The sequence below is a fragment of the Chelonoidis abingdonii genome, chromosome 6, assembly GCF_003597395.2.
Source record: "Chelonoidis abingdonii isolate Lonesome George chromosome 6, CheloAbing_2.0, whole genome shotgun sequence".
Taxonomy (NCBI): Eukaryota; Metazoa; Chordata; order Testudines; family Testudinidae; genus Chelonoidis; species Chelonoidis abingdonii.
In genome coordinates this window covers 101,899,390-101,915,643 of record NC_133774.1, presented here as the reverse complement: position 1 = coordinate 101,915,643, position 16,254 = coordinate 101,899,390, and the positions used below count along the sequence as shown (strand labels likewise).

The 16,254-nt window shown below is 40.4% G+C and overlaps 1 protein-coding gene across 5 annotated transcripts in view; it reads left to right on the top strand.

The window, feature by feature from the left end:
• PRUNE2 (prune homolog 2 with BCH domain) overlaps positions 1-16,254 on the top strand; it is a 160,728-nt gene that overhangs the window by 79,996 nt on the left and 64,478 nt on the right. For 4 of the 5 annotated variants that reach the window (XM_075067293.1, XM_075067292.1, XM_075067290.1 and 1 more), the window contains exon 1: positions 9,878-10,296. In XM_075067293.1, coding sequence (XP_074923394.1) covers positions 9,965-10,296 — 332 coding nt within the window. In that variant the 5' untranslated portion in view covers positions 9,878-9,964. Of the gene's footprint in view, positions 1-378; positions 538-2,339; positions 8,977-9,461; positions 10,297-16,254 lie in introns of those variants that run through there. The other variant, XM_032774967.2, reaches the window with a different exon arrangement.

Sequence of the window (16,254 nt, the reverse complement as noted above, 5' to 3'; positions counted from 1 at the left end):
TTTTCAAGGTTTCAGAATTTGTTTTCATTCCAATGCAAACAACATCAAAAACTCTCAAATATTTTCAAAAAAAAAGACTCGTGCATGTGTGCACAGGTATCCTGGTAATTAAGGAACTGGTGTGGGAGACCCAGGGTCAAGTCTCTGTTATTCTTGATTTTGAGTGCTGTAGGATGAAAAATTCAGTTCTAAATCAGAAAGAACAGAGAATGTCCCACATCCCAGGTCAGTTCCCTAACCATCTAGCTATAGAGTGTCTGTCTCTCACCCCAGACCCTTCTTAACAGAAGTTTTGTGGAAACCAATATATCTTTGATGATGAGTTCTAGGAACAAAGCTATCAAATCCTTTAATATACAATTTCTTGTCATATTCCAGGATTGCATATTTCATAGGAATATCACTGGTGACCTGAAAGGATTTATAGATAAATATGGTTTTGATGTTCTTGTGATTTTGGCCAACTATTTATCAGAGGATGAGCAGACTAAGCGACAGATAGTGGTGTACTCAGAAAACTTAGAGCTATGCAATCAAGTAAGTATTATAAAGAAAGAATGAAACATTGTCCTTCCTAACTGCTTGAAGATAGTTAATTGTATAATTAAATGGGTTAAATACTGAATAACCATTTAACATGGGATGGTGTGGATGCTACAACACTTTATTGTCATGGATATAGAATGACTGTATTATTTATGTATCAGAGGGGTAACCGGGTTAATCTGGTTCTGTAAAAAGCGACAAAGAGTCCTGTGGCACCTTATAGACAAACAGACATATTGAAGAATAAGCTTTCGAAAGCTTATGCTCCAATACATCTGAAAGTCTATAAGCTGCCACAGGACTCTTTGTCACTTTTTACATTATTTATGTTTGCAGTATTGCTGCAGCTATGTTGGGCCAGCATATGAGAGAGTTAGAGTGGGTGATGCAGTATCTTTTATTAGACCATCTTCTGTTTATGGAAGACGGGAGAAAGATGCTTTTAAGCTTCACAGAGCTCTTCCCCAGATTTGAGCTTGTTCCTTCTTCCAGCAAAAGTTGGTCAAATAAAATAACGTGTATACCACATCCACTTTATCTCTTGGATTATTTATGTATTGCAGAACAAAGCACTACTGTATTTGTCAGTGTTCCAGAGCAGTTATACAGCAAGATCCAGTGGTCAAAAGAAAGAGAAAGGGGATATACAGATGATTAAAAAATGTTCAGAACATGTTTGTGTTGATTTAACTTGATTGTGTGTTTCATTGTGGCCAATTCATGGCAATCTGATCACTGGGTCGTGAACACATATACAATATAAATGAGAGAAAAACCGTTGTTTTCATGTTTAGATTTGGATTCGATATAAGATAAAGTTCAGATTCTGATTCGAATTTAGGTTTTAACAGCAACAAAAATTTTGGTCGAAAATGGAGGAAGTGCTTCTGAGCTCCACTCTGAGTCCATCTTGTAAGATTTTCTTCATCTTAGGTGAAAATCCCACAAGATAATTTTGGCCACATTGAAACCAGAAATGGAAGAAACAAATTTCTAGTTTTGGTTCCAACCTGCAAACCAGACGACTGGAATTGGTTGAGATCCAGGGATTTAAATCAGACTCCTGCTACCTGTTCAAAATGTGAAAGGGTTCTGACTCAAGGTTTTGATTTTATGTTATGAATAGTATAAATATTTCACTGGATCTTTGAGCACCATATAGTAGTTACTATTAAATGAAAATGATTTTTAGTATTCTAGACTTGTTTTTAAATGATTTTAAGTGCAGTGCACACTGAGGTGCTAATCCCACAACTGGATCTGCATGGGCAGAGCCTTGTACCAGGGTGGAGCCCACTTGACTTTGAGGAGACTTTGTACCGTCCCAGGAGCTCACAGACATGGATCTGATTCCAGGACAGTGGCCTAAATAAGTACTTCCCCTCATTGGTGTAGAAATGCATTTCTTTAACACTTTTTGGGAGTATTCAGTTTCTTTTTCACCTTTTACAGATTTTTGTCAGCTTTCCTAGAATAGGAACAAACAAACAAAAATCTGAGTTTATTTGTTAATTAAATAATAAATGTTATGCAATGATCTTCTTGCTTCCGATGAAGTGGGTATTCACCCACGAAAACTCATGCTCCAATACGTCTGTTAGTCTGTAAGGTGCCACAGGACTCTTTGCTCCTTGAGTTTAAGGGGATTAGTGTGCTCAACGTTCATTAAAAAGATAGGTAAAGCAAGATAGCTGAGAAATCAACCGACAAGACTAGGTGGGCAGTAATACTATTAGTATGCATTTGTAACTATCCTTACAATGACTTTTTGAAACTACTGTCTTTTCCAACAGATTTGCTGTGAATTAGAAGAATGTCAGAATCCTTGCCTGGAGTTGGATCCTTTAGAATGTGGATGTGACCAATTCCTCGTTTATCACCAAGACAATACTTTGGTGACTGGTGATCAAATTTTTCTAATAATTAAAGAAGTTATTAACAGGAGACAGCCAGAAATGGTACCAAACAGCAGAACTTCTTCTACTGAAGCTGTTGCTGGGAGTGCTCCGCTTTCACAGGGATCTTCTGGTATCATGGAGCTATATGGTTCTGACTTAGAACCACAGCCCAGTTCTGTCAACTTTATAGAAAATCCTCAAGATCTCAATGGCTCTAACCAAGCCCATGTTGATGTTAATATAGACCTTGTGAGTCCAGACAGTGGATTGGCTACCATTAGAAGCAGCCGGTCTTCCAAGGAGAGCTCAGTTTTTCTCAGTGATGATAGCCCAGTTGCAGAAGGTGCTCATCACAGTCTCCTTCCAGGTTTTGATTCCTATAGCCCCATTCCTGAAGGGGCAATACCAGAAGAACAACAAGCTCAGCCTAGAAACAACAGTGATAACTTCGATCTTTTCAGTTTTGATCTAGCACCTATGGTTACAATTCGATCTGAATCTTCTTCTCATTCTGTTGATTATTCCCCAGCAGATGACTTCTTCCTGAATAGTGATTCATCAGAAGGACAACCACCTATTGTGCAGAAAGAACTTGATGAGACAAATCTATCAGAAAATGACATGGCTAATTATTCAGCCGATTTACTAATGACTACAAATGAAGAAGACAATTTAGTAGAATTTGATGATGGATTTAGGCAAGAAAATCCTGGAGATTTGTCTGAAAAAACTTCAAGTTTGACAGATTTAGTAGAAGATGATTCTTCTTCGCCTGGGGTGTTGAAAAATGTTGAAACAAGAATTCCACCAACTCCTATGAACAGTCTTGTAGAAAGCTCACCATTAGATAATGGACCACCTTTGTTTTTTCCACAAGATGTAATTAAAAAAATTAATGAAATAGATAGTGCAAGCTATTCTCAGTCACGTGCTAGGTACGGAAGCTGGTGGGATGGTTTTGAATTGGATTCTAAAAATGCTGATGCGTGGAGTTCAAGTGAACAGGAATCTGTATTTCAAAGCCCTGATTCATGGAAAGATCGTAAAGCAAGCCCATTACTTCGGGAGCACTTTGATAGAAGAGCCTCAGATTCTGTATTCCTGCAAAAACAACCAAGGCAGATGGAATATTCAAGAACAGGTCTGTGGGAGAATCAGTTTAACTCTGTCCGAGATAAACATAGCTTAGAGCTGCAGAAGAAAACCACTGAACACTCACATGGGCAAAGTGCATCTTTAGAGGAGACAAGGCAACAAATGGAAGCATTTACTGATTTGTGGAATTCCAGTCAACTGACCCCAGTGACATCAGCTCCATGGTATAACATTGTAGGTGAAAGTAGAAAACTCAATGCAGAATCTTATAATGTTTGGACAGAGTTTGATCAAGAAGATGGCACTAAGCCCTCAGAAAATGTATGGAGTATGCCGAAACTGGACACTGATCAAACTTCCGTGACGAGTCCTGAAGGCTGGGCCATGTCCAAAACTAGTCTTTCATATTCTTCAGAAATCACTGCAGAAAATGAGTCTGAAAACCCAAACAATGAAGTATCTTTAGAAGCCTGGAACAAAGGGAGAGCTTATCCAGGTGAAGAATACAGTACATTTGAAAATACAAAGTCCAGTATTGATAATGTGCAGAACAATTCAAATCTAGCCATAGAAAATCAACATATATTAGGTGACACTAAATGTAGACCAAAACAATTTGAAAATATGGATATCTGGGATCTGTATGAAAAAGACATAGAGAAAGACGTACTAGAAACTCTGGTTCCATGGGAAGATTCTGTCTTGTCATATAGGTGCTCAGACTTCGGTTCATCAAATGCAGGTGAAGATTTAGTTGTTTCTCCACCAGATACCAATTATTCAACATCTGATTCATACATATCACCTACATTTATAGGGGACGAAAGGGAAAATGAGGACAAGCATTTTGACAGAGAAACAATTTTTGATGGAGTGATTAACTCAAATTCAGATGAACCTAAAATATTGGAGGAAACAGATAAGGAATCATTACCACAGCCATCCACTAGAAGCATGCCTTTTCTAAGCTCAGGAAACACAGAAATGTGGAATGTGTCTCTTAATAATGTCAGTCAGTTAAAAGCAGAAAACTCTGAGATTACTGCTCTTCCAAACACTTGTACAGTTTCACTGAATTCAGAACAAATAGCTACTAAGTATTTTTCAGGTGATGAGAATATCAGTGAAAATTATTCTAGTTCTGAGGACACTGGAGTCATGCGGGTGCATAATCAAACAGTCAACCACTTATCTCAGCCACATGGTGGATTGAATACCAAACCAACTGCAGCTGAAAAAAATGTAGAAATATGGAACAGGGTCATCCTTGGGGATACACAGTTATCTGCAAGAACTTCAGAGATGGGTTTGGACTTGAAAGCAAGTGACTTAGAAAGTGAGGTTTCTGTTAATGGGCAAGTACAAGGAAGCATTGATAAAGATGCAGAGGTAGGGACTCAGCTTTCAGAGCCACAGTTGAATCTGTGGAGTGTACACCTTCAGCAGAATCATCAGGCAGGATGGGAGAATAATGGTATCTCTGGTACGTCTCAACAAGGAATAGATGACTATAAAAGAATGGATGAGATGAGTGGACAGCTAACCATTAGCAATGTTTGGAACACAACCATGCAAGATAACAAAGTGTCACCATCAGTGTTATCTAAACTATCATGTATAACAGATTCAGAAGAAAGTACATCAACATCTGAAATTCCTAACTCACCAGAAAAAATAAGGAACATTGACATTTACAAAGCTTTAGAAACAGAGAAATCAGAAATAAATATGCCCTTTTCTTGTCCGTCTAACCCTGCCAATCAGCAACAGAGGAAAGGACCTTTGCAGAACAATGCAGAATCTTCTGCAACAAGTCCTGAGGAAGAAGGACATTCTGGACATTTAGAATTCTATCATCCACAAAATTACAGCCAAAGTAACATATCACAGTCACTTCCTACAAATACCGATAAGGAAAGTACTGCTACAGAGGGTGCAACAAGTCCCGAGATGAAAAGTGCCTCTAAAAGTTATAACAGAGGCGAGGATAGCCAAGAAAATTATTCTCCTATAGTGCCTGAAAATCTAGATATCTGGAATGACTCTGCGAAGAGTAGCTCTCAATCAGTTGCATCAAGTCCTTTGATAAATGAAGCACCAGAGGTGTTAAGAGAGGATCAAGAGAGTTTATGTGAGGAAGTTCCTAGCAATTTAGACATCTGCAGTTTTGAATTAAGTTTTTCTGAACATAGTCCAGAGATAAGTGATGCTCATGAAACACCTTTTATGAGCGAGACTCTGCAGATTAAAATTCAAGTGAATCCTTCTTCTGAATCTGCTGAAGTGCCTGACATTACAAATATGTCTATGGTGGATAATTCATTATCACATGAAATGGATTCTGGGGGAAGTGATGCTTCTGAAGGTTTAGAATCTGGGAACAAACTTCCAGATGAGGAATATGTTGACAGCACATCTCATCATGATTTTCCCCAAATTCTAGGTGTTTGGAATTCACACATGTGTGAAGATACACAGTCTCCTAGAAGTAGTCCTGAGATGAGTGAGGTTCTTGAAATGACAAACACCACGAGTAGCCTTCCAGGAGATACACAAATCAAAAGTGATTGTGAAGAGGATAATGTATGGAGTGGTTCAACAAATGATTATACACAGTCCAGTGCCACAAGCCCTGATATAAGTGATGCCTCTGCAAATGTGCATGTTTGGGGAAGCATGCCAGCTACCTATCATAGAGAAAGTGAAGACATTTGGAATATCACGAATGATAAATTAGAAAAAGTTCCTGAAAAAGGGGGCTTTGAGAATATAAATAAGGAAGAATCTGAAGAGAACAATGATCACAGAGTTCCTGAAAATTTAGATCTTTGGAATGCACACGTAGATGATGATACAGCATCTTCTATATCAAGTCCTGAAGCAAATGAGGATTCTGAAAATTCAGAGGCACCACAGGCAGTGATAGAGATAGATTCCAACTATCAAGCAAATGAGCATAAAGTTTCTGAAACGAAAGAACATGATTATGCACAATCCAGTGCAGTGAGTTCTGAAGACAGTTTAGATGCTGAAACTGAACTGGAGAAAGAGGTTCAGATGGCCATCTTAAATAAAAACTCTGAAAATGTAAAACCTTGGAATATATCAATGGAACAGGATATTATACACTTGAACACAAGTAATAGTGGTACATGTGAAGCTTTTGAATATTTAGGTAGTTGGGAAACGAGTCAGGGAGAATTTCAAGTGAATACTTCCCATGAAAATCCAGACCATCCACATGTTTGGAATTCATGTACAGTGGATTACTATATTGCCCCAACTTCTGCAGCAGGACATAACAAAGAATATTCTTCAAAGAATTCAGATACATGGAATATATCATTGCAGGCTGATTCTGAAATAAATGAAAGGTCCACCATGGAAACATTTGGATTTCCAGATGACAATTCAGAATGGTGGAATTCACAACTGCATAAATACAAGCCAATAGAAGGGCAATATTCTAATTCAGATGATGGTTTAGAAATTAATCAATTAGCAAACAATAAACTTGATGCCTGGGGAGCACCAGTACAAAGTGAAGAACTAAAAGATGCATATCCTGCTTATCCAGGTAGCCACACAAATCAGTCTCCCCCTCTGTACTTTAATGAAGAGAAATATGAAAGTATAGTGCATTCCGGGAATATTCACGAGAGTCAAATTGATCCAGATATTCTACAGTTTAAACTGTCTGATCCACTGGCACTAAGTAAGAAAGAAAGAGATTTAAAAGAGCAACCTTCTGTCACAATTGATGGCGATCAAGATACTTCTAAAAATCCTTTTTCAGAAAAGTGGCAACCAGATATGCCAAACACATTTGCCCAGGAAAATCTAATACTTGATCTTTCAAGAGATAGTGTAGATGTAATACTCAACACTTCAAAGAAAGATCTATTTGTTCAAGAACAATGGAATACCAGTGGAACTTTAGAAGTTTGGAGCTCCCCCAAAAATGCTTTCATTGCAAATGACTCATCCCAAAAATTGATAGAAGAGTCAAGCCTGAGATGGAATGAGTTAGCTAAAGTTCCACAAATTACATGTTCCCCATATACTTTACAAGACAAGACTCAGGAAAGTAATCAGCTATCCTCAGTAGATCCTGATTTGTGGACTGATGCTGAACAGCTTTTCATTTTGAAAGCTGATGGTGAAAATCCTGATATATTAAGTCACTGTGACCAAGACAGCAGTTCACAGGCCTCAAAAAGGCCCGATGTTGGCCATGAATATGACGCTAGGCATGCATCTTCACAATCTACTCATGCTTTGGCTGAAGCTGGAGGAGAAGTTAGTCAGTTGATTCTCACAATGTCAAATATAAGCAAAGAAGCAGACTTTGATTTTAAACAGCAATTAGTAACTCACGAAGTAGAGACATATCCTCATAGAAATAGTCCAGAAAATAATGATGGATCGCAGGCTGATCAACTAATATCTCCTAAAGCTTTTGAAGCTTCTGAATTCAGAAAGGACAATATCTTGAAAAAATCTGATTTAGAAAAGAAACCAGTTGAACTAATGGATTCAGCAGGCTCCTCTGCTGAAGATTTAGGAATGGCTTCCTTAAATCTTAAAGATACTTGCTATGAAAATAATAATCTTGCAGCTTCTGTCGATGTAGTTTGCTCCCAGAGACATTTACTTGCCACTGCTTTCTTTCCCCTTGATAATTCGGAAGAAAGCATAAAAGATCTGAGTGTCTCAGCTGAACCTGGCCAAATTCCTGCTATTGACCATACAGCAGTGACTATTGATAAAGTAGAAATATCAGACATGTGTGTTGATGGGAATGAGACTGGGATAGAAAATAGCTCCCATACCTCAATCACTAACATCCAGTCATTAGGTGAAGTGAGCAAACTGACAATATTAGACAGTAAACACAAAGTAGCAGTAGAAAGGGATGCAACTGACGAACAAACACTCTTCTTAAAAACTTCATTGGATGATAATGATAGAAATGCTGCAGTTAGTCAGCATGCTGACAATGTAGTAAAAGAACCTGAAAAAGTGCTTGAGAGTCATAATCCTTGGTTTAAAGAATCACCTAATGAACAGTCACCAGTGGTGTACTCTTCTCCATCTGATGTATCATTTAATACAGAAGCCATTGACAGCAGAGACAGAGGAAAGGAGATTTCATTAAAGGAGCAGTTTTCTGGCAAGGTTTCAGTGGAAATGCCATTATCTCCACTTACTCCTCAAAAAGATAAAATGGGCTTTTTAGAGACCAAAGACAGCATTACCAAAGATCAGTCATTTGACACATTTGCAGATTGCCACAAGGAAGACCATGCATTGGAATCTTTACCATTAGAGTCTGAAGTGATGCCTGAATCCTCTGATACCTCGAAAGGATTAGAACATGAAGCAGAAACAAGTAATACTGATTCACCAGCAGGTGGAGTCACAGGATCACCCAATGGTAAGAAATTATGCACTGTCTAATAAAATAAGTTAATGGGACAAAGTAATAAATGTCTGAGAAAGAGTATTGCTGCTGAACAGTAAGATACAGTGTAGTTACTGAATGGTGAAACTTTAACTGAATGGCATTTGGAATACATGTGTCTTCCTGAAAATCTGGACCTTGGAAAGACCTGTATTCTCTTCATTGTAGCTAGATCAAAAACTGAAATTTGAAGGAGGGAGAGTCATTTACCACATATTTGTATAATGCCTAGCATAAAGGACCCCAGCCTCACTGGCCTCTAGGCACTACCACAAAATAAAAAATAAAATAATAGTAATTATTATTAATAATAATAATTAATATAAAATTCAAGAATAAATTAACATAGAAGATAGGCTATCAAAAGCAAATAAAAATGGGTTTATTTTACTGGACTTATTTGAAAAACAATAATTTCTAACTGATAAAACTAAAATTTTGTTTCTTTTTCATTTTAGAAGCTGCCAGTTACCCCTTTCATAATGAGGGGAATGAAAGAAATTCCACTGAGAGCCCTGGACTGACAAGTACAGAGAGTAAGGAAGATATGAGGACACGGGTGAGCAAAGATCAGACTGCACTAGAGAGGGATTACATCCTTGTTACTGCTGAAGAAAATGGATCTGTGAAGAAAGATATCCTTGAAACAAAGGAAAGTGATTTTGCATTTCGAGAAGCTAATGTGGCTGAACAAACAGAGTCTCATGAAGCCTTTTCAGCAGGCTCCTCGGATACCTTTCAGTCAATCTCCATAATAAATGAAAGTAAAGAGCAGTCTTTTTTGAGTAGTGAATGGGGTTCTTTTCATTTAGCAGAGAAAAGTCTTTCTGTTTTGCCTCAAAGACTGGATGATGAAAAGAGATCCCCTGAAAGCCCTGTGCAAGACCACGGTTGGACAGTGCTGGGCAAAAATGAAGCCAGTGATATATCACCTGAAGAAATTTCAAGCTGGACAGAAACAATGGACTCAGGGTCTGGACATTCTGTCAAAGAACTGGAAACAGTTTTAGACCAGGAGTTGATTCATGACAAACAATCTGGAGTTCAGCTAAAAAAGAACCCTCACAAATCATTTGAACAAGAGGAATATTCTCCCTTAGACAGTCTGATGGAAGAGGACAAGAATTCAAGCGTCATAAGGACAGATGCTCTTTTGTTGAAGGTTGTTGGTGGTCATGGTATATGGGAAGTGCATTCACAGCAGCATGCTGGAGATGGCATGGTAACTGAACAAGAAATGGAGGAGGAAACAGAGTTTCTCAACAGTGAAAGAGAACCAGATCGACTATCAGGGTAAGGAAACGCCCACACACTCTCTTTATGAGAATCTTCTAGGAAACTATGGTCAGTGTTATTTAAATAGATGGGGGTCATACAAAGGTGACAACATTCAAAAATAAAGTATTAGTTGTATTTATAGGATTTCTCTCTCTCCTTTTGTAACAAACAGAGCCTAGGTTAGTGATAGCTCAAAGTGAGTCCATTTAAAATTGTTTCATAATTTTGAAGGAGATTATAGGAACCCCAGGGATTACGTTTCCCTCACAGGAATAATTCCAATCCCAGTCTATGGGCTTGTCTACACCATGCAGCTTTTAGCAACACAGCCTTGTCGCTAAAAGTCAGCGTGTGAAAATGCTCTTTTTGCCAACAAAACTTCCAGCTCCGTGAGCAGTGTTAGCTTTGTCCGCAGCACAAAGCCGCATTCACACTGCCACTTGCATCGACAAATCTTTTGTCTTTTGCAGGGGGGCTTTTTTAAGTATCAGTGAAAGACAAAAGTTTTGTCGACAACTTCGCAGTGTAGACATACCTATGTCTCAGAGAAAGTCCCCCCAGGGTAGACTGAATCTGAAGCAGCTGTGATGGGGGAGGGTAGAAGAGGGTTAACAAGAGTAGGATCTGCTACAGCCAGCAGAGAACTGGGAGGACAGCATCAAGCCCCACTTGACTCCAAGGTGCTGCAAAAAAGATGGGATTTGGAGGGAAGGATTATTTCCATAATTCTGTCAAGAGGGAGGAGAGACTGGAGGAAAAGATGGGGGGTAGTTAGACACAATCCCTTCATCTTCTCTGCCTTTCTGGCAGTAAGCAAAGGGCTGCCCTCCTGTAGGAAGTGAAAAAGCAATCCTTACATGCAGAGGAAGGAGAGTGAGGGAGTTCAAAGTTCACGTGGGTGATTCCAAGAGCCACTGAAAGCAGCTGCAGTGCTCCCTTCCTGCGTCTCTTCCCACTCTGACTGGAGTGATAGCTGAGGAAACCTGAAAATGATGTGTATTGCACACAGCTCTTTGTGTCTACCACTGATGCCTGCTCCCTCTCTGCTGAGTATCTCTAGGGAGAGAGGGAGTTGCTGGTGACTACCCTCCTCTGCACCAAGGATTGCAGTATTTTGGGAGTGGAGGATACTTCCTCTGTCTTCTGTCTGCTCCACAACTGTCTTTAGGGTGTTTGTGCCTGTTCCTCTGCCCCACAGCTGCCGAAGAGTTTGCTTTCCTCCTGCTCCTGCCATGATGGAATCCTAGGTGGCTCCCTTTCTGATGTTACAGGAGTAGGCTGGGCTTATTCCTGTTAGGGTCCCCTTCCTACGCCATCATATTAAAACAATAGTCCTATAACTAAACCTGACCCTCACTTTGTTTTTCAAAGTAAGGATCCTGGGAAATGTGAAGGAAGCTTCTTTTTGGGAATCAAATAAAAGGATTTAATTGGCTTGTTCTTGCTTTGCCCCTTTACAGCTGCAGTTGGGTGGCATTTTTTTGTAATGGGGAAGTGTTCATATGAAATGCTAGATACTGCCCCTGTGAGGGATATTTCTTATTGCATACCAGCATTGGGACTTAATTGGAAACAGAGTGCTTGATAACATTTAGAACTTCCATTACCCTGCTATATAATTGGTTTACATATTGTTTTAGGCGTCCTGAAAATTTCACTAACAAGCAGCAGTGTTGACAGTCAGCCTGTCTTCAAGAAGTCCTGCATGCATTATTACTGCGGCAGCATACACTGATAATTGCATGAACTGACAGCATGTAATATACCAAACAACTACAATTTGCTGGCCAAAAACAAATCACATTTGAATAAGATTAATGTTGTACTCAGTGTTTTTGTAGCTGTGTTGATCCCAAGCTATTGGAGAGACAAGACTTGTATATAGCCGTGACACCACTCTGAGTATGGTTCTGTGTAAGCTCAAAAGTTTGTCTGTCTCACCAACAGAAGTTGGTCCAATCTCACCCACCTCATCTAAGATTAATGTTGGCAATCTCAGAACCTTAATAGTTCTCTCACTGATTTTTTTCCTCCAGACAAGTTAGAGACCTCCTTCTCCTGTTCTGTTTCAATCCACACATGGTTAAACAAACCTTCTGTAGAATACTTCAGCTATTTTGTTTTTTATCTCAGATAAACATTGGTTTCATTCTAAGCGTAGGCCCTGATCCTGCAAACATTTGACTTCAGTGGCACTACTTGCATGCTGAAAGTTAAGCATCTGCATAAATTTTTGGCAGGATTGGCGCCTTTGTTGTTCAAAAAACTAACATTGTTGCTGTACAAAACATAAGGAAGAATACACTGTCCCTATCTCAAATTATTTATAGTCAATAGATGGACAGCACAAGAATGCATTGAGGATGATGGTAGCTTAACTGGTACCGGTTAACATGTATTGCCGTAGAGGAAGAAGCAAATCTTCAGAAGGGGTTTGAAGGCAGAGACGGTCAGTGCTTATCAATTTCTGTGTAGTAAAAAAGTAATGCAATGGAAACTCTGTCCCAGTGCTTGACCTTGAGACTTTCATAACAGATGTCTAAATGGGACAACAAATCGGAAGGGTTACTTAAGAAAGGTGTGGTTTGTTAGGGTATGGCTACACTCACACTTTACAGCGCTGCAACTTTCACACTCAAGGGTGTGAAAAAACACCTCCCTGAGCGCTGCAAGATACAGTGCTGTAAAGCCTCAGTGTAATCAGTGCCGCAGCGCTGGGAGACCTCTCTCCCAGCGCTGGTGCTCTGACCGCACTCACACTTCAAAGCGCTGCTGTGGTAGCGCTCCCGCAGCGCTGCCGCAGCAGTGCTTTGAAATTTCAAGTGTAGCCATACCCTTAGTCTCACAAATGCAAGTCAGCTGTAGGCTCTTTAGCCTCCCACTAAAAGCATTTTCAATTGAAAGCTGCCAGATGCTGGCCCTGCTTAAGTCACCCTGATTAATTACATGGAGACAGCATCCTAGTCTTCTCACCTGCCATGCCTTCACTACTCAGTGGTGTTAATGTCTTCACACAGGAAGTGAGAATTATTCTAAATATCCATTTTTCACTGTTATTTTTATGTCACCACTGTGGGTCTGAGAAAAGTTTTGAAGAAGCAAACACTAAATAGCTAACTTTTTGGTGTGATTCCTCAAAATATGGGGGCTGATTCTGGTCTTACACAGACACTAGAAAAATGAGTCCCTATAGGCCTGAATTTGTCAAAGTGCTCAGCACCCTCTGCTGGAACCCAATTTTCGGAAGGTCTCAGTCCTGTCTGGGAGCCCAGGGGGGCCAGATTTCCAAAGAAATGCGGCATGTTGGATGCTGAGCTCGTTTGTAAGTCTAGCCCAATTGTGGGTTCTGAGCATTTGAAAATCTGGCCCTCTGTTACAGCAACTACTACCAGTGGTAGCAATGGGGTAAGTGCTAGTAGGGGCAAGGCTCAGGCCTTGGCAACGCTTGAGAGTTGCAGCACTGGTGGTGGCTTTATAGCGCTGTAACTCACTCCCCGTCCACACTGGCAAGGCACATACAGTGCTGTATCTCCATGGCTACAGCGCTGCCTGTACGCCACCTCTACAAAAGGAATAAAGGGTATAGCGCTGCTGCTGCAGCGCTGGGGTGCCAGTGTAAACAGGGAATAATCTTAGTACGCTGTAACTGACCTCCGGAAGCTTCCCATAATCCTTTTAAGTAAAGATAACTCTTTTTGTTTTGTTGTGATGCCTCTGTTTGTTTTGTTGTGAACTCGGGGCTTCCGAAGCTGCTTATCAAAAAAACAAACACAGCTCCTGTTTGCTGTGACAAAGCAGAGGCAGGGAGCTCCCTTTGGAACACCCACAGCTAGTTTGCTTGAAGAGAAGGGGAAGGAAGGAAGGGGCTTGAGGAGAGAAGCAGCATGGCAGGCGGGGGAGGGGGGTCTGTTTTGAAGCAGCTGCTTATCTGGTCTGTGAGGAAAAAAACAAAGAGGACTATTTGCTTTCAGTGAGTGAGAGAGGGGTGGGGAAGAGGCTCAGAACTTGCAAGGCAGCTGCTGACAGAGTGTCGGCTGCAAAAACCACTTTTTCTCCCCCCCCACGCTCCCTGTCACACTCCACCCCACCCCCCTCTTTTGACAAGCACGTTGCAGCCACTTGAACGCTGGGATAGCTGCCGATAATGCACTGCTCCCAATGCCGCTGCAGATGCTGCAAATGTGGCCATAACAGTGCACTGGCAGCTGTCAGTGTGGACAAACTGCAGCGCTTTCCCTACTCAGCTGTATGAAGACAGGTTTAACTCCCAACGCTGTACAGCTGCAAGTGTAGCCATACCCTCAGGCTTTTCAGAGCATGTTTGTGGTGCAGGGTATGTCTAGACAGCAGTCAAAGGGTGGGAGTGTAGCTTAAACTGACATACTTGAGCTAGCTTTAATCTAGTTATCTTGGGTCCTGGAGCAGTGAAGATGTAGCAGCATATGCTTTAGTGTGAGTAGAACTAGCCCGTCTGGAACCCTGGGTAATTAGTCACGGGGTGAGCCAATGCTAAAGCTCATGCTGCAGTGGCTTTAGTATTCTGGGGCCCGAGCTAGCTGTATTAGTTAGCCTCAGGTATGTCTGCTCAAGCTGCAGTCACACTTAGGGATTGCAGTCTAGCTAGACATACCCACAGCCAGAGGTGCTGGAACGAGGGGTACTGCCGCACTGCCTGACAAAAGTGGTTTCCAACATATAGAGGGTTTACAGTTTGGTTCAATGGTTCTCAGCACCCCCACTATACAAATTGTTCCAGCACCGCTGTCCACGGTGGTAAAACTACCTGAGTTCTGTCTACAGTAACAGGTTGCACCTACACTGATGCTAGTTCTTGATATAATACGACTATCATCAAATTTTTGTAGAGTGGCCACACTCTATTATATGGGTTTACTCTCCCTCTCTGGCTTTGCAGTGACAGCTAAATACCAAGTGCCTTTCCCGCAGCTCCAGGTATTTCTGTTCTCTGTATTAATGTTGAGGCCCAAAGAAGTAAAGGAAAGTGAGCCAGTTAGGCTGCTGCTGTCAATGGAAAGGGACAAAATACATATAGGAACAATTATTTACAAGGTCCTATAATCATTTTATTAAGCCTGTTATATAAATGAAGCAATCAGCAACTTGGGAACTACTCTGATTTGGTGTGTGTCATTAGGGACTCTCTTATATGCATTTTGGTGACACATTAAAAAAGAAAAAATATTTCTTTAATTTGCTCCAGGACGAAATCCCTCTGGGGGCTGCTTCTTTGTCTGAAATAAATATTCTGTTTAGAGGATAAAGTTTGAAGCAGCAGAAAAGCACAAATTTCTCAATCCAATGACTGGCTGGTTAGCACAAGATACTGCCATAAGAACATCCATGTACTCATGTACAGGAACAACCTATGGATATTCTCTTTTTGGTCGATTGCTGAATCAGGGCCTTCAATTGGTAGAATAAGGAGAGGGAGAAAATGCAGGTTACATAATTGTCGACCCTCCTCCAGTAACTGTCTGACAGTTCAGCTATGAAAATTCAATGTAGTCAGTTTGACTGTTTTGTTGGGGAAGAAATTATGAATGAGAGACAATAAATAAAAACAAGACATAAAAACTTGAAGTCCCCCTTCCTTGAATCAGTCACTGTCCTGTTACTTCCTAGTGGCAAATCAAGAAATTCCTTGACAAGAGTTGGTAGAGGGGGTCAAGCAGGTTGCGAGAGGGTCTGTAGTAGGCCATGAAGGTCCTCTCCCTACTGCCTTGCCTTGAGTCACTCACAACAATATCAGAAAAACAGAAGCCATAAGAAATGTAATAACACAGGGCAGACGGACTTCATTCAAAGAATCTTTTAAAACATTTATTTCTTGCATTAAAATATGTAAGAAAGACCATAAACCAATGTCAATAAGAGCTGAACACTAGAAATACTAAGTCTTGGCATTTATTTGGCCTCATGTAAAATGCAAAAAGATCTGATAGCACATTATTA